Consider the following 18,809-nt stretch of genomic DNA (forward strand, 5'->3'; position numbering starts at 1 on the left):
TGATTTTAAAGTTCGATAAATCCTCTATGAAAAAAAAAAATCATTATTGTTATCATGCAAATACTAAATTTTTTCGGCTCTTAACGTTAACATACCCGCTTTAGGCCACCTTCCCCTATACTTGGTTATAATGTCGTTCGGTTATTTTATCTGCGGTTATTTTGTCACATAGTTATTTTGTCCACGGCTTATTTTTCTTCGGTTATTTTGTCGTTCGGTTGTTTTGTCCGCGGTTATTTTATCCGCGGTTATCTAGTCGCGGCACCCTTTTGAGTGACTTGAATTCAAAAATAACAAAACACCTCGAAAAAAATTTTCATATTTAATGAATTTATAAAATGTGCTCACATTAAATTTAAAATTGAGAATCAAATTGATTTATATCAAAAACCAAATAGGGGAAGGGGGGGGGGGGTGCAAAATGGGCCCCTTAAGAAAAAAATGTTGATATCCTTAGTGTTTTTCTCTGGTTTTACTTTTTTTTAGTCCCTTGTCAAGTATTTGACCTCAATTTGCTCTGTTCATTAAAAAAAAAAAAAAAATTGGAAATTTGGGGCAAAATGAGCCACCTTCAGAAAATTTTTATAATATGAGTTTTCCAGCTTATTTTACTTTTTTTGGCCTTTTACTGAGTTTATGGTATTAATTTTTTCGCGTGTATCGAAATTAAAAAATTGAGAAAAGCGGGGTAAAACGGGCCCCCCCACAAACTCAATATGTTTTTTACTTGTTTAATATTTTGAATTTTTAACTTCCCGCTACGAAAATCGAAGATTTTCAAAAATCGGGAAGTTATTGTTTTCACCCCGTTTTGCAAAAACCGAGTTTTCATCAGATCTCGACGTTTGAAGGTCACAGGAAGCTTCCCTGACTATCTTCGCGAGGTTGTCACGGCGTCTGTATGTGTGTGTGTGTGTGTGTGTGTGTGTGTGTGTGTGTGTGTGTGGGGGTGTGTGAAAGTATGTGAACCGCTTATAACTTTTGAACGGCTTGACCGATTTCATCGCGGTTGGTGCCATTCGAAAGGGCTTGACCAAACTTAGATTCTGAAAACTATTTGGACCAATTCAGATCAATAGATTTTGAGAAATCTTCAAAAACTAAAAAAAAAAAATTTTCAAATGTGGTTTTTTTGGAATAACTTTTAAACGGCTTGATGGTTCAATTCCAAAAACTAATCAGCTCTTAACCTCAAAAAACCACGTCGATCGCCACCAGTCCGGTCAAAATCGGTTGATTCGTTCGAAAGATAGCGTGAAAGAAAGACAACCGAAAAAAGTGTTTTTTCGGAATTACTCCGAAATTTTTCGTTCTATCAATTTAAACGAAGATTTCTCATGAAGTTTAAGAAACTGCGTCGAATGCCATCAACCGCGTGAAAATCGGTTTATTCATTCAAAAGTTATTGCGGTTTAAAAATTCAAAAAATAGTGTCACCAAATTCCTATCAGACTTTTGAGCTCGAAAAGCTCAAAAGCATAGGAAAGCAATCTCTTTGAGCTTGGAGGGCTCAAAATAACCCATAAATTGTATATTTTGAGCTCGAAGAGCTCAAAAACGTCGTTGGTGCAATTTTAAGCGCCTAAGTATGGAATTAGCGGGAAGTTGCAGGGATGGCCTTCAGGGTCAACCGTTTTCCTAATTTTTTTATTATGTATTCAGTATAAAAAGTTAGGAAAACGGTTGACCCTGAAGGCCATCCCTGCAACTTCCCGCCAACTCTATACCTAAACGCTTGAAATTGCACTTATGACGTTTTTGAGCTCTTCGAGCTCATAAATACAATTTGTGTATTATTTTGAGCTCTCCGAGCTCAAAAATAGCTTTTGTATGCTTTTGAGCTCTTCGAGCTCAAAAATTTGATAGAGGTTTGATAAAACACTATTTTTTGAATTTTTAAATCGCAATAACTATTGAATGAATGAACCGATTTTCACGCGGTTGATGGCGTTCGACGCAGTTTCTTAAACTTCATGAGAAATCTTCGTTTAAATTGATAGAACGAAAAATTTCGGAGTAATTCCGAAAAAACACTTTTTTCGGTTTTTTTCGGTTGTCTTTCGTTCACGCTATCTTTCGAACGAATCAACCGATTTTGACCGGATTAGCGGTGATCGACGTGGTTTTTCAAGCTCAAGGGCGGATTAGTTCTTGGAGTTGATCGATGAAGCCGTTTAAAAGTTATTCCAAAAAAACCACTTTCAAAAAAAAATTTTTTTCGATCTTTTTTTAGATTTCTCAAAATTTCTCAAAATCTATCGGTCCGTATCGATTCAAATTCATTGAAAATCTAAGTTTAAAGGAACTCTTTACAACGCTGTTTGGTAGATTCCGATCGGTTCAATCGTTCAAAAGTTATAAGCGATTCACATACTTACACACACACACACACACACACACACACACACACACACACACACAGTCTAACATCGTTGGTTGGAAGGTGAAATCTTTTGACCCAGAAGCATTGCTAATAGCCCTCGATGGTGATCCGATCAACACTGGATGTGCAGAACAACATACTAAGGACCTGATGAGGAGAGTAACACATGCTTGTGATGCCAGTATGCCTCGTAAACGTGGCATAAATTCGAGACCTTCGGTGCATTGGTGGAACGACCACATCAGCGTCCTCCGTAAAGAGTGTCATAGAAAGAGAAGAATCTCCCAGCGCGGCTATCAACTGCTCAACTCAGTGGAGCTGATCGCAGAGAACAAAAAGGCGCGTCGTGAACTGAATAAAGCCATCAAAGAGAGCAAAAGAAGATGCTGGAAAGAGCTTATATACGAGGTGGATAAAGACGTGTGGGGTAGGCCTTATAAGGTGGTTATGACCCACCTGAAAAAACAACAAATGCCATCACCTACGTGTCCTCAACTTCTTCAGAAAATCGTCACTGCACTGTTCCCACAGCAACGCAACTTCGATTACCAGTTGGCGCCAGGCGAACTGGACGACATTCCACCTGTCACTGAAGAAGAACTGCTGGAGGCCTGTAACCGTGTAGGGAATAATAAAGCGCCGGAATTGGACGGAATCCCTAATATAGCCTTGAAAACCATCATAAAGGCAGCTCCAACATTATTCCTCGACGCTTATAATGCATGCCTCAAGGAGGGGACTTTTCCTCGTAAGTGGAAACAGCAACGATTGGTACTGTTACCTAAAGGGAAGAAACCACCAGAAGAACCGTCATCTTACCGACCACTTTGCATGTTAGATACGGCGGGTAAGATATTTGAGCGCATAATTCACCAGAGAATTGAAGCAGTAGTCGACCCACTCCTGGCAGACAATCAGTATGGATTCCGGAAAGGACGATCAACCCTGGACGCAATCAAACAGGTTGTTGATTCGGCCAAGGAAGCAATCGCAGGAACCAGATGGAAAGGTGGAACGAAGAAGTATTGCCTAGTGGCGACACTAGACATCAGAAACGCCTTCAACTCCGCCAATTGGAAATGCATCATGTAGGCCCTCCAAGAGAAGAATGTACCAGAATACCTGCTTAAGATCGTAGCAAGCTACTTTGAAAACAGGGTCCTGAAGTATGACACGAAGAACGGTCCGAGGGAGTATGATATTACTGGAGGGGTACCACAAGGTTCAGTTCTAGGCCCGCTCCTGTGGAACATTATGTATGACGGTCTATTAAGACTAACTCTGCCAAGAAATGTCAAACTCGTAGCATATGCAGATGACGTAGCCGTAGTGATCGTTGCCAAACACCTTGACGAGATAAATCATATATTCGATCTCACTTTTGAGCACGTTAACCGGTGGATGGACGCAGTGAACCTGCAACTGGCGCAACACAAGACTGAGGCAGTACTTATTACCAGCAGAAAAGTGGTAGAGACCATTAAGCTGAAAGTCGGCGAACAAGAAATCACATCACAACCTTATATCTGATATTTGGGAGTGATGCTTGATGCCCGACTCAACTTCAAGCAGCAAGTGGAACATGTCAGTGCCAAAGCGTCAGTAGTGAGGGCTAGTTTCGCACGACTGATGCCGAACGTCGGAGGCCCAAAACAGAGCAGGAGGCTATTATTGTCATCAGTAGTCACATCGGTGCTCACTTACGGAATATCCATTTGGGCCGACGCATTAAAGACGCAAGAATCATGGAGAAAGGCTGAACCAGTATATCGACTGAGTGCCCTACGAGTAGCTAGCGCCTTCCGCACAATATCAGAGGAAGCAGTGTGTGTTATTTCCGGTACTCTGCCTCTCAGAGTCCTAGCTGAGGAAAGACGGAACCTATATCAACGACAAAGGTCAACCACACTGAGCCCTGAAGAACTTAGAAGGGAAGAACGGCAACACAGCATCGCAAGATGGCAACAAGACTGGAATACTTCAGAGAAAGGTCGGTGGACGTACCGTCTCATACCTCGGATTGATGTGTGGTTCAGCCGGAGTCACGGTGAGATCAACTATTATTTAACGCAGATGTTATCAGGACACGGATGTTACTGGAAGTATCTTCACCGCTTTAAGCACGATGATACCCCAGAGTGCCCGTCCTGTCCAGGAGTCAATGAAGATGCGGAGCATGTTTTCTTTGTGTGTCCACGTTTCAACCAACAGCGCGATGAGTTGGGGAAGATTCTGAAAAAGAGAACCCAACCAGAGTCAATAGTAGAAGCAATGATGTCGTCAGAAGCCGCCTGGAACGCCACAAGCACTTTTGCTACAAAAGTGCTTACCGAGTTGCGATCCACTGAGAGGAAAAGAGCGAAAGACAGAATCTAGAAGGAAGAAATAACATCTTAGCCACCAGAAGGAAGAGCGGCAGCTAATTCCTCCCCCCGCGAAGAAATGCCTTACGGCGGTACCATGGGGGATCAGAGGATAGAAGAGAAAGGGGTTTAGGGTTTAGTGGGTAGGGGCGTCAGCGTCGAGTTTTAGTATGACGCTGCGTCGAGTTGCCACATATCCAGGCCAAACAGCTATGCCTAGAATCCGTAAAAAGGATTCCCCCCCCTAAAAAAAAAAAAACACACACACACACGCGTGTGGACATGTCAGGACATGGATGTTTTCGGACGTATCTTCACCGCTTCAAGCATGATGATTCACCGGAGTGCCCGTCCTGCCCAGGAATCAATGAAGACGCGGAGCACGTTTTCTTTGAGTGCCCACGATTTTACCCACAGCGTGAAGAACTGGAGAGGATCCTGAACCAGAGAATGCAACCAGATTCACTAGTAGAAGCAATGTTGTCATCAGAAGCTGCCTGGAACGCTACCAACACGTTTGCAACAGAAGTCCTCAAAGACTTGCGTTCCACCGAAAGAAGAAGAGCAAATATTAGAAGATAGAAGGAAGGTAGTTAACACCTTAGTCACTAGAAGGAAGAGCAGTAGATAGTTCCTCCCCTCACGAAGTAATGCCTGACGGCGGTTCTCATGAGGGATTAGAGGAAAGAAGAAAAGGGGTTTAGGGTTTAGTGAGTAGGGGCGTTATCGTCGAGTTTTAGTATGACGCTGCGTCGAGTCTTCACATATCCAGGCGAAACAGCTATGCCTGGAATCCGCAAAAAGGATTCCCCCCTCTGAATAAAAAAAACACACACACACACATACACACACACACACACACACACACACACACACACACACACACACACACACACAGACATAGTGACAACATCGCGGGGGTAGGCAGGGAAGCTTCCTATGACCTTAAAACGTCGAGATCTGGTGAAAACTCGATTTTTGCAAAACAGGGTGAAAACAATAACTTCCCGATTTTTGAAAATATTCGATTTTCTTAGCGGGAAGTTAAAAATTAAAAGCATTCCATGCAGTCTTTCTAGAACAAAAAGATTATTTATCACTAACCAAACAATTGGACATGAAATTTCAAAGATATGTTAAAAAAATACTTTTTTTAATTTTTTAAAATTAAATATCACTCGAACCATTCAACCGATTCTGACGTTATTGGCGGCGATTGAAGTGATTTTTTTAAGCTCTAAAAATCATCTCATTGAATCAAAAACGATCCAGGAATAAATGTCGGAGTTATGTAAGAAAAAAAAAAACACTTTTTCCCAAATATTTTGTTCACGATATCTCACAAACGAATCGAACGATTTTGATCGCGTTGACGGTTATCGAGGCAGTTTTTTAAGCTTAAGAGCTGATTAGTTTTTGAAAACGATTGATTCAGCAGATTAAAATTTATTTGAAAAAAAAACATTTTCTGAAAATTTTATTTTCGAGATTACTCAAAATCTATTGGCTTGAATTACCTTAAATAGTATAAAATATTTAGGGACAAAGAAACTCTTTCGATTGCTGTCAATCCCGTTTGAATCGGTCGAGCTGTTTAAAAGTTATGAGAGGTTTACGTTTATACACACACACACACACACACACACACACACACACACACACACACACACACACACACACACACACATACACACACACACATCATCGCAAAAATAGTCAGGGAAGCTTCTGTAAAATAAATGGTTTTTTAACAAAAAATATAGTTAATAATGCTGTTATTTAACTCGCGACCTAGTTCATACTTTATCTATATAAATTTTTCTATATTTCAAAAATTCTAGAATGCGTTTAACTAAAAAATATTCTTTGGTTTTTAAAGTCTAATCAGCCCATTATACCTCCCAAACACTTCGAGAGTTGACAATGTTGCGGGCCCATTTTGCCCCCCCCCCCTTCCCTACATGCTTTGAAAACTAGATCATTTTTTACACAATTGTAAAATTAATTTTTATTACATGTCTAGCAAAGAAAAATTATTCGGTTGTATTTCAAGATGATACTTAATTACTTGTTCTACAGCTTTGCAAGTGAAAACTTAAGGATACAATTTGCCATCTATTGGTCGCGCATACTTAATCCAAATCATCTATTATAATTGCAAGGAAGTTCTATTATTTTTTATATTTTATTTTCTTATTTATTTAATACAAAAATTTTATAATAATTGAAAAAGTTTAAAGATTTGAAAGTTTTTGTATTCAAACTTTGAAATAACAAAGTCGATGACACATAATTAAATGTTTGAGTCCAATATTTGAAACAAAATAACCGTAGACAAATAAAACGTGTACAAGTAATAATAAAAATGATGATAATAATATCGGTAATGGATCGTAACGGTCAGAAAATAGACATTGATATTAATAGAATAATTTATAATTACAGGAATATATTTGATAAAATAATAATATTCGGGTTAAAGTAAACTGAATTGTCGGTTTTGGATGAGTAACATACTAGATACTATTCATATTCTATCTATATGTAAATGTGGTGTCAGTTTTCAGCAAAGCTCGGGAAAAGCGGTTACAAGGTAAGTGGGAGGAGGTGAAGTGAGGGTAGAGGGTCGGATGAGTGAGATAGTATTATTATATGTGTTATGTGTCCATATACGTGAGTAAGAACATCTAACTGTCCACAATGCATCATGTCAAAATTAAACTATAGTTCCTACTGTTACTGTTCCTCCTCTTTCTGTCTCTATCCGGTCTGCACAGAAGCAAACATAAATAGGAGGAAGAGATATTAGCCGAATCGTATTTTGCTAGCACACGCGTTTAGCAGTTTACTGGAATAACTCTATAATGTTTAATGTTTATTTACTGCGCTTGCAAGTTTATCGTTGGCATCACTGTTATCATTGTTATTATCGTCATTAGATTTACGATTAAGCTACCTGAGTTAGGCGCCAATGTTTGGAGGCTTTCGCAATTGGATCCGTGACTTGGGTGCAGACATCTCCAAACAGCATCACTTTATGAGGCCCGCTGTGCATCATGTCGAAAAATGCCTTCACTCCGACGGCAGCGTTACACTGAAATCACAATTTTATACATATTTATTAATAGATTCAAACATGTTTAACATAATTATTTTGTATTCAATTTTCCTAGAATTTAACATTATGAATTAATTAACCATGCGAACGTCTTATTTAATAACAAAGAGCTACCCGTGAAAAAATTTTCTGATCAGACTATATCAGGCCTGATATAAACCGTCCATATCAGGCCTGATATGGAAATTGGCCATATCAGACTATATATGCCTTGATACAAGTATATCAGTTTCCGAAGTACGAACATGTAACTCCTTACTTCAAAAAATTAGGTTGGCTAAAGCTTGGAGCAAGACGAGACTATTTCATTGCCTGTTTGTTTTATAAAGAAATTCGACTAAATTATCGACAGCTATTTGGCTCAAAATTAAATTTTTTACCGGTGGCATTGCGTAGAGGTGATGTCAGAGGACTATCTCCGCCTACCACAGACGAATTGTGTCATGTATGACAATTCATTTTTAGTTCATGGCATACGAATTTGGAATGCTCTGCCAGCTGAGACTGTGGCTGTGGATAATTTGGTTGAATTTAAAAATGCTTCCTTCAATCATTTCTTTCAATGTGATACTTAAATTTGAATTAAATTAAATTATATTTAAATTCGATTTTCACTTTCAATTTCAATTGGAATTTTTGAATACCTATGCGTCTTAGATTTATTTGTAATTATTTTAATTATCACTCTGAATTATTGCTTTAAATTAAAATATATTTTATAATTATAAGACCTTTCTGTCTATCACTAAAAAGCTGTATGTGAACGTTTCATTAATTAATAATTAATTTGTACTTAGTTTTACTATAATACGTAAAAATGTAAATCAATGTATTATTATTGCTGATGGTCCTGAGGGAGTTTAGGCTCTAGGAACAATAAAATTTATTATCTATTATCTATCTATCTATATTAGACTATATAGCCGCCCGGGTAAAAAAAACTATATATTATATTATATAATTATATATGAAAAACGGCCATATATAATTAAATAGAATTAGGTATAATTATAAATAATTAGTTCCATAGAAAAAAAAAAAAAAATCAGCGCGAGTGGGAATCGAACCGTTGACCTGACGCTTGAAAGACTAATTCACTACCTGTTTACCTAAGAGACTTACTTGAAGAGCAGAGTTTGTTATAACTACAAGTAATGCAAATCGTATACATGATCGATTCGTAGTGAACAAAATTTTTTATCTAATTTATTAATTATTAACTGTCAATATTTATATATAATAATGGTATCTATATGTAGATTTATAAAATTATCTATGTATACATGAAATCTCAAAAATGATTCTACGATATATTGTTATAGTACTTCGTTGCTTTAGAATTTATAATTTCTTTGAAATCAAAAAATAATCGAGGTAAAATCAGAATTGAAAGCTTAAATTTTTATGGAATTATTTGTTTAGTATATGGAACTATAAATTGCTGGAGGGCCTGGCTAACAATTTTTGAACTTGACAAAACTAATAATTTTTGTGAAATAAAATTTTTTTTTAACTTCCTATTATTTCATCCGAAAAATACTATATATTAAAAGATTGTTAATCATTGGAGTAACAGACTCTTAGATAGAAAAAGATAATTTTTTATGGTAATCACAAAATACCCACTGGAGTAAAAAAAATTATATAGAATTCTATATGATTCATATATAATTGTATATGAATTATATATACATCTATATAATTATAAATGAATTACATATGCTTCTACATAATTAGATATGAATCATATATAATGATATATAGTTTTTTTTACTCGGGTATGCCTTTATATGAGTACATAAGACTACTTATGTGCTGGTAAGGGTATGAGTATATCAGACTATATGAATCCATATCAAGTTATATCAACCCTGATCAGGGATTTTTTTTTCAAGTTTATCAAAGTATATATAACTTTATAAAGTTATATCAGGGCATATCAGGACCTATTAAAAAATAATGTAAAATTAGATATGAGCATATCAAGCTATATCAAGTTTGATATAGACATATCAAATTGTTAAGGCTTGATCAGGCCTGATATGGCCAATTTTCATATCAGGCCATATCAGGATATATAAAAAATTAAATATGGACGTATCAGATCATATCAGGCCAGATATGAACATATCAAAAATTTTTATATGTCCTTATCAGCTCATATCAAGCCTGATCAGAATATTTTTTCACGGGTATGTATGATATGCGGCATAGAATTTCTATTTTGATTAAGTTTTGGTAATTATTGTGGATTCCTGTTTAATTAACTTCTATACTTTAGTTTTAAAATTTTATGATAAAATTAAATTTAAAAAACGAAAGTTAAATTATATCTCGTAGTACAAAAGGTTTAAAAAATTTGTATAAATATTAAATGATTAAAATAAAATATTGAGAGGAAAAATAAAATTTATGGAGGTAATATAAATTTATAATTTGCTAAGTACATAATAAATAGTATTTTTAAAACAAATATTTTCTAAAGTTTAGTTTTAAATAGCTCAACGTTACTTGGGATAGACTATACACTCTGGTAGAAGTAGACTACTCACGTCACTTTCTGGTTTCTGGTAATTTCGAACAATAGTCGAAAGTGCAATAGTTCAAGCACAGTCTGAGCTGTATTCACAAGTAAAATAAATTTATATTTTTTAAAATCAACAGCACGGTCGATCAAAAGGCAGAAATTTGGTTGTAATTCCCAGTCGAAGTATAATAATTGTAATCAAACAAAATAATATTGAGCTAGATTTTCAAAAGGGTTCTTCGCGTTAATCATATGAAAGTATTAAAAAAAAAAAAAAAAATAAAAAAACATGGTTTAGAAAATAGAATTTCTCAAAAGTTATCGTGTTTGCAAGCTCATCAACTTTAAAAAAAATCACTTTGTCCTATTAAAACAGTTTCTATAGAAGTCTTTTGTAAAATTTAGGACTAACTTATATTTAAATCTCTTCAATTAGATCCCAAGTAGAAGAAAGTTGGTTATAGTCAGACGGTTACAGTTGAAATCTTTAATTCTACTTCAAAACTGCGGTAATTCCTTACAAAAAATACTTTGTTAGTGTTCAAAGAGTACTAAAAAGTAAAGTAAGAAATTTTCGCAACCGGTAAGAAATTCAAGTTCCTGAAGTAGTTGTATAGAAAAGAAACTGTGTCAACAAAAACTGTAACTCGAACTGCTGTCTCGCAAAGTTTAAAAACTCACAGACGTGCCAGTGAAACGGATTTTAGAATCCTAGGTTTAATATCAAAATTAGTCTCTTTCGACATAAAATGAGCTTCACTTATAATACCATCAAAATATTATCGGTCAGATTACGTTAACTGCTCGATAATACGTCTTCCTCAAAGTGTTTCGCCTGAGTGTCATCACAGAATATTACTATCTAATGTCACTTGTAAGCTTAGCTCTCGCATTATCGATTGACATATAATATGTCCGACATTACTGCTACGATAGTTCCGTTTAAATTACACAGTCGCCTAAGGATTTAGGTATCCTTTAATATCCTGATACTCATCTTCGTTAGGGCAAGGTCCTTTGTTAATCAATAGGTGAACCAGATTTGCTCTTTAAAGAAACAACGAAGGGAAAGGAGAAATTAATTTATTGAAAAGTTGTTACAAAAAGATACTCGCGTCAACCGACAGCTGGGTTAGTTGTGCGTTTTGGACGCCAGTTATTTTTTTTCTTTCCAGAAAAATAACAAGTCCGTTGCTTCCAGGGCCAATTTGCCGGTACCCGTGGGAAAAAATCGAAATAGTGTAAGGATACAGAAAGAGAGAGTACATAAACAGAATTAGGAAAAATAGTATAAAATAAACAGCAAAGTTAAATCAATTATAAATAATTAAATAGACTGATAGGAGTTAAGACACTAACCAGCAGTCAGATCCAGTTAAACTATTCATTAATCTATTAAGTTTGAAAATATTAATTATAGTTTTCAAAAAAATTTGGCTAGAACATTGAACAAAATTTTCATAATGATTATTTTGTTTTCAAGTTTTGTTGATAAAACTTCACGTTAAGAGTAAAAACTATACTAGAAAAATAGATCATATCGTTCAAGAAAAAAATTCTTGAAACGATAAAATCATTTTGAAAAGTTTTATTGTCTCGATTTAAGTAGAAAAATTTTTAAACTGAAAATTTTTTCTTGGTGTAACTAAATTTCATTTGATTCAAGAATTTTTCATTTTGATTCAAGACAATTAAACTCTTCAAAATGATTTTCTTGTTTCAAGCATTTATCTCTTGAATCAAGTTAACTTTTTTTTTAGAGTATAATAAATTAAATTGCTACGTCTGAGTAAAAAAAAAATTGATTGCTTTAATGTTACTGAAATTAACTTTTTTACTGTAACTTTTAGGATTTCTTGACAAACAAATTATTAAAGAAAGAATTTATCAAAAAATGTTGCTTGTAGAAATTGAAAAAAATACTGATGCAATTTTTCAAAAATATTAATAAATAGATCATGGGTTTCTAGTGTGTAGGCAATTCAAGCTCTTTTTCACCTTAATCCTTTATTTGCTTAGTAACTACATTTCTCATCTGCCTTTTTGTTGCGGCTATGGACTGTTTTATGCTTTCTGTACCGCATTCGTCCTGTTCCTCATCTCTGCCTATGCTCTTGAGACAGTGACATGGGGAAACCACAGAGAAAACCGATGTCAGTGCAGTCGGAATAGGGTTAAATTCTCGGCAATCGATGAGAACCTAATCTTTATCGATTATCGCAACGTTAGTCTCCTTTCCTAGCGCATAAAGATCTACCCACTGACAAAGCGATCACCAATCCAAGTACTTACCACAGTAAATGATGCTTAGATTAGGTGATCATGATTAGGTACACCGGAGTTAGACGTATGCCGCGTGACTATCTCTGCCGTTATAATAAAGTTATATTAATTTTTAAAATCTCTAAATAGATATTTTGTAATATTTAAACTGATTATAACTACTTTTATATTTTCATACAATAAAATAGAAACAATTTTACTCCATAGAGTTTTTTTTATTAATAAAATACAGATGAAATTCTCGGAGTGAATTTCACTTCAAGGAAGATTGAACCAATTTAAAATCATCCACTGCCCAAATTTTTAGTAGATTTTATAAAAATCTTACTATTGTAGCCGTTCTCATGGCGCAACTTTTAAAAAATTTAGCCATTTTCTGACTCAGTTTGTCGAGCTGAGTCAGAAAATATATATAGTTCAAAAGTTTATATATGTATGTATTAGGGTGGGCCAAAAAAATCGACTATTTTTTTTTTAACTTTATACTCTGAAAAATAGGTTGAAAGACACCTCAAAAAAATTTTCTCCAAGTATGAGCTCTTAATTTTAATAGGAAAGTCTTCCGTCCCTCAGTTATTTATTTTTTTCTTATAATAAGTGAAAAAATTTATATTTCGATATTTACTATTTGAAAAAAAAAATTTCGTCTCATATATTTGTAGGAAATTGAATTTCCTACAAAAAAGGTCTCTTACAATTTTTTTGTCGACCTCACCGTTTAAATTAAAAGTTATTAAAGGTTGAAGTTTGATTATTTTCAGAGGGTCAATGCAATAGATAGATTTCTACGAAATCTACCTAAAAACTTTTGAAAACAAATTGAAAATATTTTTTTCTTTTAGCTCGATACTTTTTATATTAAATTTGTTCCAAAAACATTATTTACTCGAAATTTGATGAATCACTGACTCTCATTTAGAAAAAATGCAATAATTTTTTGTTCCACTGTCCCTAAACATGCTTAGGACTAACAAAAAAACTGAAAATAAAGTTTAAAACATTTCTCCGTTTATAAAAACTCAAGTTTGCACGAATTTCCTCAAAACTCATAAATTAAATTGAAATTGTTCGCATTATTAATCAAAAACTGTTAAAATTAGTGTGGATTGAAATTTGACGATGAATATCTTTAAAACGGTTAATTTAAGCAACTAATCATAAGAGACCATTTTTGTAGAACAGTAAATTTCCTATGAAATGGTGAGGTGCGCATATCATAATAATTTTTTTTAACGAGTTACAAAATTCATAAGAAAAAAAAATTTGTCTGAAAATAATCAAACTTCAACCTTCAATAACTTTCGAACGGTGAAGTTGACAAAAAAATTGTAAGAGACCTTTTTTGTAGGAAATTCAATTTCCTACAAATATATGAGACGAAATTTTTTTTTTTTAAAGTAAATATCGAGATATAAATTTTTTCCCTAATAATAAGAAAAAAATAAATAACTGAGGGACGGAAGACTTTCCTATTAAAATTAAGAGCTCATACTTGGAGAGAATTTTTTTGAGGGGTCTATCAACCTATTTTTCAGAGTATAAAGTTAAAAAAAAAATAGTCGATTTTTTGGCTCACCCTAGTATATATTTATATATATATAATATATATATATATATATATATATATATATATATATATATATATCTTATCTATATATATATAGGAGACTTTCTTCTATAGATATAGATAGTCACTCATCACGATATCTCTGGAACCATTAGAGCTAAAGACTTGAAATTTGGTAGGAATATTCCTTTTGCCAAGTAGAGGTCAGCTAAGAACGGATTTCACGAAATTCCACCCCCAAGGGGGTTGCGGGGGTGTTCACGAAAAAAAATTCATATTTTTCAATTATGGCTTTTAATAGTTCAAAACTTGGTCAGAATGTTTCAAATTACATTTAGAAATTTTTTAAAAACGAATTCTGTGACATTCCACCCCCCTGGCGTGCCCGTGCGTGGGCGTCAAATTAAGAAAAAATTCGTAAATTTCAATCTATAGCTATTAATACTTTGAAACATGGCCTGAATGCTTTTTGGCGTTTTGAGCTGTTAAGAATAAATTTCATTAAATTCTACCCCACATGTCCGTGCGTGGGCGTAAAATTAAAAGAAATTGTACCTTTTAATCTATAGCAGCTAAAGGATTGAAACTTGGCCAGATTGATTTTTTTGGAGTTTTTGAGCTGTAAAGAATGAATTTTATGAAATGCCACCCTCACAAATCCTTGCGTGGGCGTTAATTAAAAAATTATAAAATTCAATTCCTAAAGGATAATAAGAAGGCATTAAATATAAAAAAATTAAAAATTTTTATATAAGGTAAAAGCCCTAATAGATGATTATGTACCATTATATGATCACTCTATGTATTTGTATACCTATACTAGCCGTTACCCGCCAAATTTATTCCAAAAAGTTATTTTTAAAAAACTGCATTTTTAATTTGTTAAAATTTATAGATGTTAATTTTTTTTAATAATTTTTTTTGCCATAATTTATTTGTTAAAAAGCTATTAAAATTATTAAACATCTGCTAAATTAATTTTCATAGACGTGAACATGATAGCCTGAGTTTGAATTTTTCATATTTAATCTATATTTTTATAAATTGAATATGAATAACATATTTCAAACCCTGACATTCATGCTCACATCTATCCATGGTGTAGGCCTACTGGGGATCCCGCCATGTAAAATAACGGGGACGCATCGCATGACACAGTACCTCCACGGTGATGTGGAAAGCTGTGTCAATCATTATTTTTAACTCATATAAATTTATAATGCCCTAATTTATTATCTGAGTGTGTAAATTTCATAAAATTCATTTTGATGTAACTACTTACGTAGTTATATAACAAAATTAATATTTTTCGCGCCTGGCGTATATTGTACGCCACGCGAAGCGGGCGGGTAACGGCTAGTATATATATATATATATATATATATATATATATATATATATTTATACGATATAACGCGGCTTGTCAGCACGATAGCGTTTTCAATTTATGACCGATTCTTCTCAAACTCAGCATGCTTTGTCTATCGATCAAGACCAAGCTTAAGTTCGAAGATGAGCTTAATCGGGCGAGTAATTTGGAAATGACAGGATTTTGAAATTTTCAAAATCGTAAAAATTGATGTTTTTAATACTTCAACTTGGTATAATTACTGAACTAGACAAGATATTAAAATTTGGTAAAATGAATCGTAAAGCTCTTTTAATAATCTTCAATTTTCACTACTCAGAAGTGGTAATAGCCTCAATATTACTCTTTTTAGAGTTCGTTTAATGAAACAGTTTTACTGTTGCAGCCGTTTTAGAATTATTTTCTGCATCATAGCTTAATCATGATGTAAATTCAATAATTACGATATTGATCAGTCTTTAGTGTAATGTTTTCGGGTAGGTTGTCAGTAAATATGTGACAAATTAGTTCTAACTATTGTTTTCTTCAATTAAAATTTTATCTGGTTGCAAAATTCTGATTAACTTGTAAACTGTTGTTCCTAAGCAGTTACCTAAAATTTGGACATTTATAATTCAAATCTTATAATCTGTGCAATTCTTTGGTAAATATTTGAGAAACTTTTTCTTTACAAGATTTTTTTTTTCAAAATTCGTTCTAAATAGTTTTAAATTTATTATTGAATTTCGTTTTTAATTCATGAATTAAGTTATACATTATCAGTGTTATTATATTATTTTATTAAAAATCAATTTTCTTTATTTAAAAAATCTACTTCCATTTCGGCTGCCGAATGGCCTTTTTAGTAGATTTCATAAAAATCTAACTATTGCATTTGTCCTTATGACGTAATTTTCCGTAAATTTTACTATATTTCGACCTAACTCGACAATCTGAGTCAGAAAATACATGTAGTTCAAAAGTTTATATATGTATGTATATATACAGGGTGTCCCAGAAGTAACGGACGCCATTGTAGCATCTGATAAACAAAATAATTCTGAGACGAAAAGTCCTTAGCTATTTTTCAATCAGACGCATAGATAATTAATTATTCATTAAAATAACGTCTTTTTATACGTTAGAGAGAGAGAGAGAGCACCAGTGTCCAGTCAAGTGCGTTCAAAACGAAGACGCTTGCACGTGTGAATGTGTAAGTAAATATGAGTGACTACGTTAGCTATAGAAGCTAGTTAGTCATACAGTTAGTTGTGTCTTTGTTTGGCACGTACTTTACTGGACACTGGAGCTCTTTCTCTAACAAATAAAGAGACGTTATTTTTAATTAATAATTAATTATCTATGAGGTTAATTAAAAAATGGCTAAGGACTTTTCGTCTCAGAATTATTTTTTTCATCAGATGCTACAATGGCGTCCGTTATTTCTGGGACACCCTGTATATATATATATATATACGATATAACGCGGCTTGTCATGACGATAGCGTGGACAATTCTCAAGGGATCTGAACTAAACTCAACATACTTATTCTATAGACTATTAGTAAGGTCAAGTTCAAATATGAGCTTAATCGGTTAAATAGTTTAGAAATTACAGCATTTCAAAATTCTGAAATTTTGAAAATTTGATACTTTCACTACTTTTTCTTCAAATAACTTTTGAATGCGTTGAGTTATTCGATTTCTGTAAAATGCATCTGAAAGCTGAGAAATTAAGCTTCAATTTATGTGCATTCATTTTTTTCTAAAACAAAAAATGTTCATCTGTACTCGAATAACTTTTGAATGGGATAAATTATTAAAATTCTGTAAAATGCATCTGAAAGCTCTTTAAATAAGCTTCAATTTAAGTACCATATCATATGTATAGTCGTAAAATTTTTTAGAAATGCCAGGATTTAATAAATTTTCAAAATGATTAAAATTCATATTTTTTCACTTTTTGACCCGAATAACTTCGGAATGGGATAACTTATTGAATTTCTGTAAATTGCATCTGAAAGCTTTTTAAATAAGCTTCAATTTGAGTACCATATTATATGTGTAGTCTTAAAATTATGTCCTATTCCGCTCTGCCAATTATGAAATTTGCTATTGCACTGGTTTTAAAATTCTTCTGTCGATATATATTTTTGTCGATTGCATAAAAGTTAAAAACCCTAGTTGTGTATACAATCCTCGTTCTATTTTTTTTCTATAAATGATGAAATCTACTTCCATTTCGGCTGCCGAATGGTCTTTTTTTTTTACTTTGTAGATGTACATATTTCACTTTATTAGAAAATTTCTTTACAAGCCTTGGAATTAAAAAAAAAATATTCTCTTTAACATAATTTTCTTCCATCAAATATTTTTTTTAGTGTAATAGATTAAAAATATTACCATTATACATTTTTTCTCTTAAAAAATAGCATTTCGAAAAGAATAGATAGATAGATGCAAACGCATTATACTTGCAATGAGAAAAAAAATAATAATCGAGCTTTCACATTCCCTATAGAATGACAACCGACAAGAACCAGAGAGTGGATGAAAAAGGAAACTTGGGTAGTGATACATTGAAGAAAAAAAATAACTCACGGGTAAAACGAAAACTACATACATGCTGAATTGAGAGTAAGTAGTAAGGATACATCATCATTTATGTTTCTTCCATGCTTTCATGATATTCAGCCTGAATCATTTGTTATTATTCATCATTATCATTATTTCCATTTTTATTTATAATTCGATATTTACTGCCGTTATTTATTTGTTTATAACCAGCGCTTGAGTTCAAAAAGTTTAATACGAGTGAATAAATATTTAAGCAAAATAAGCAAATTAAACGGACCATTCAGAAGTTACTGAGCTTTAAAAATATTCAATTCAGATAGAAATTCCGTTATTTTACGTTTGATTTATTTCAATCTATACCCAGATATATTTATATATTTCGTAGTTTAGCCGATAATCGTTATCAGTTCAGCGATGTTCACGGATTGATTCCAATCAACGAGTCACTACACTAATTACCGATCAATATATTTTCATCATACTATTTCAGAATAAATATTATATATATTTAACTTCACTGCGAATATATCAATTACATTTTTAATTAAACGATGACTGGATGTTTTTTTTCTTGTGTAAATATTGTGAATATGTATGGGGCATTCCACGCCAAATTGAACACTTTTGACCCTGACCCCTTTTG

The 18,809-nt window shown here is 33.3% G+C and overlaps 1 protein-coding gene across 4 annotated transcripts in view; it reads right to left on the reverse strand.

Annotated features, from left to right (window-relative positions):
• The window catches only part of LOC123271822 (gamma-aminobutyric acid type B receptor subunit 2), a 432,312-nt gene that overhangs the window by 94,317 nt on the left and 319,186 nt on the right, over positions 1 to 18,809 (reverse strand). For all 4 annotated transcript variants that reach the window (XM_044738268.1, XM_044738270.1, XM_044738267.1 and 1 more), the window contains exon 3: positions 7,703 to 7,840. In XM_044738268.1, coding sequence (XP_044594203.1) covers positions 7,703 to 7,840 — 138 coding nt within the window. The remainder of the gene's footprint in view (positions 1 to 7,702; positions 7,841 to 18,809) is intronic.

Source organism: Cotesia glomerata, linkage group LG9 (genome assembly GCF_020080835.1).
Source record: "Cotesia glomerata isolate CgM1 linkage group LG9, MPM_Cglom_v2.3, whole genome shotgun sequence".
NCBI classification, from domain to species: Eukaryota; Metazoa; Arthropoda; class Insecta; order Hymenoptera; family Braconidae; genus Cotesia; species Cotesia glomerata.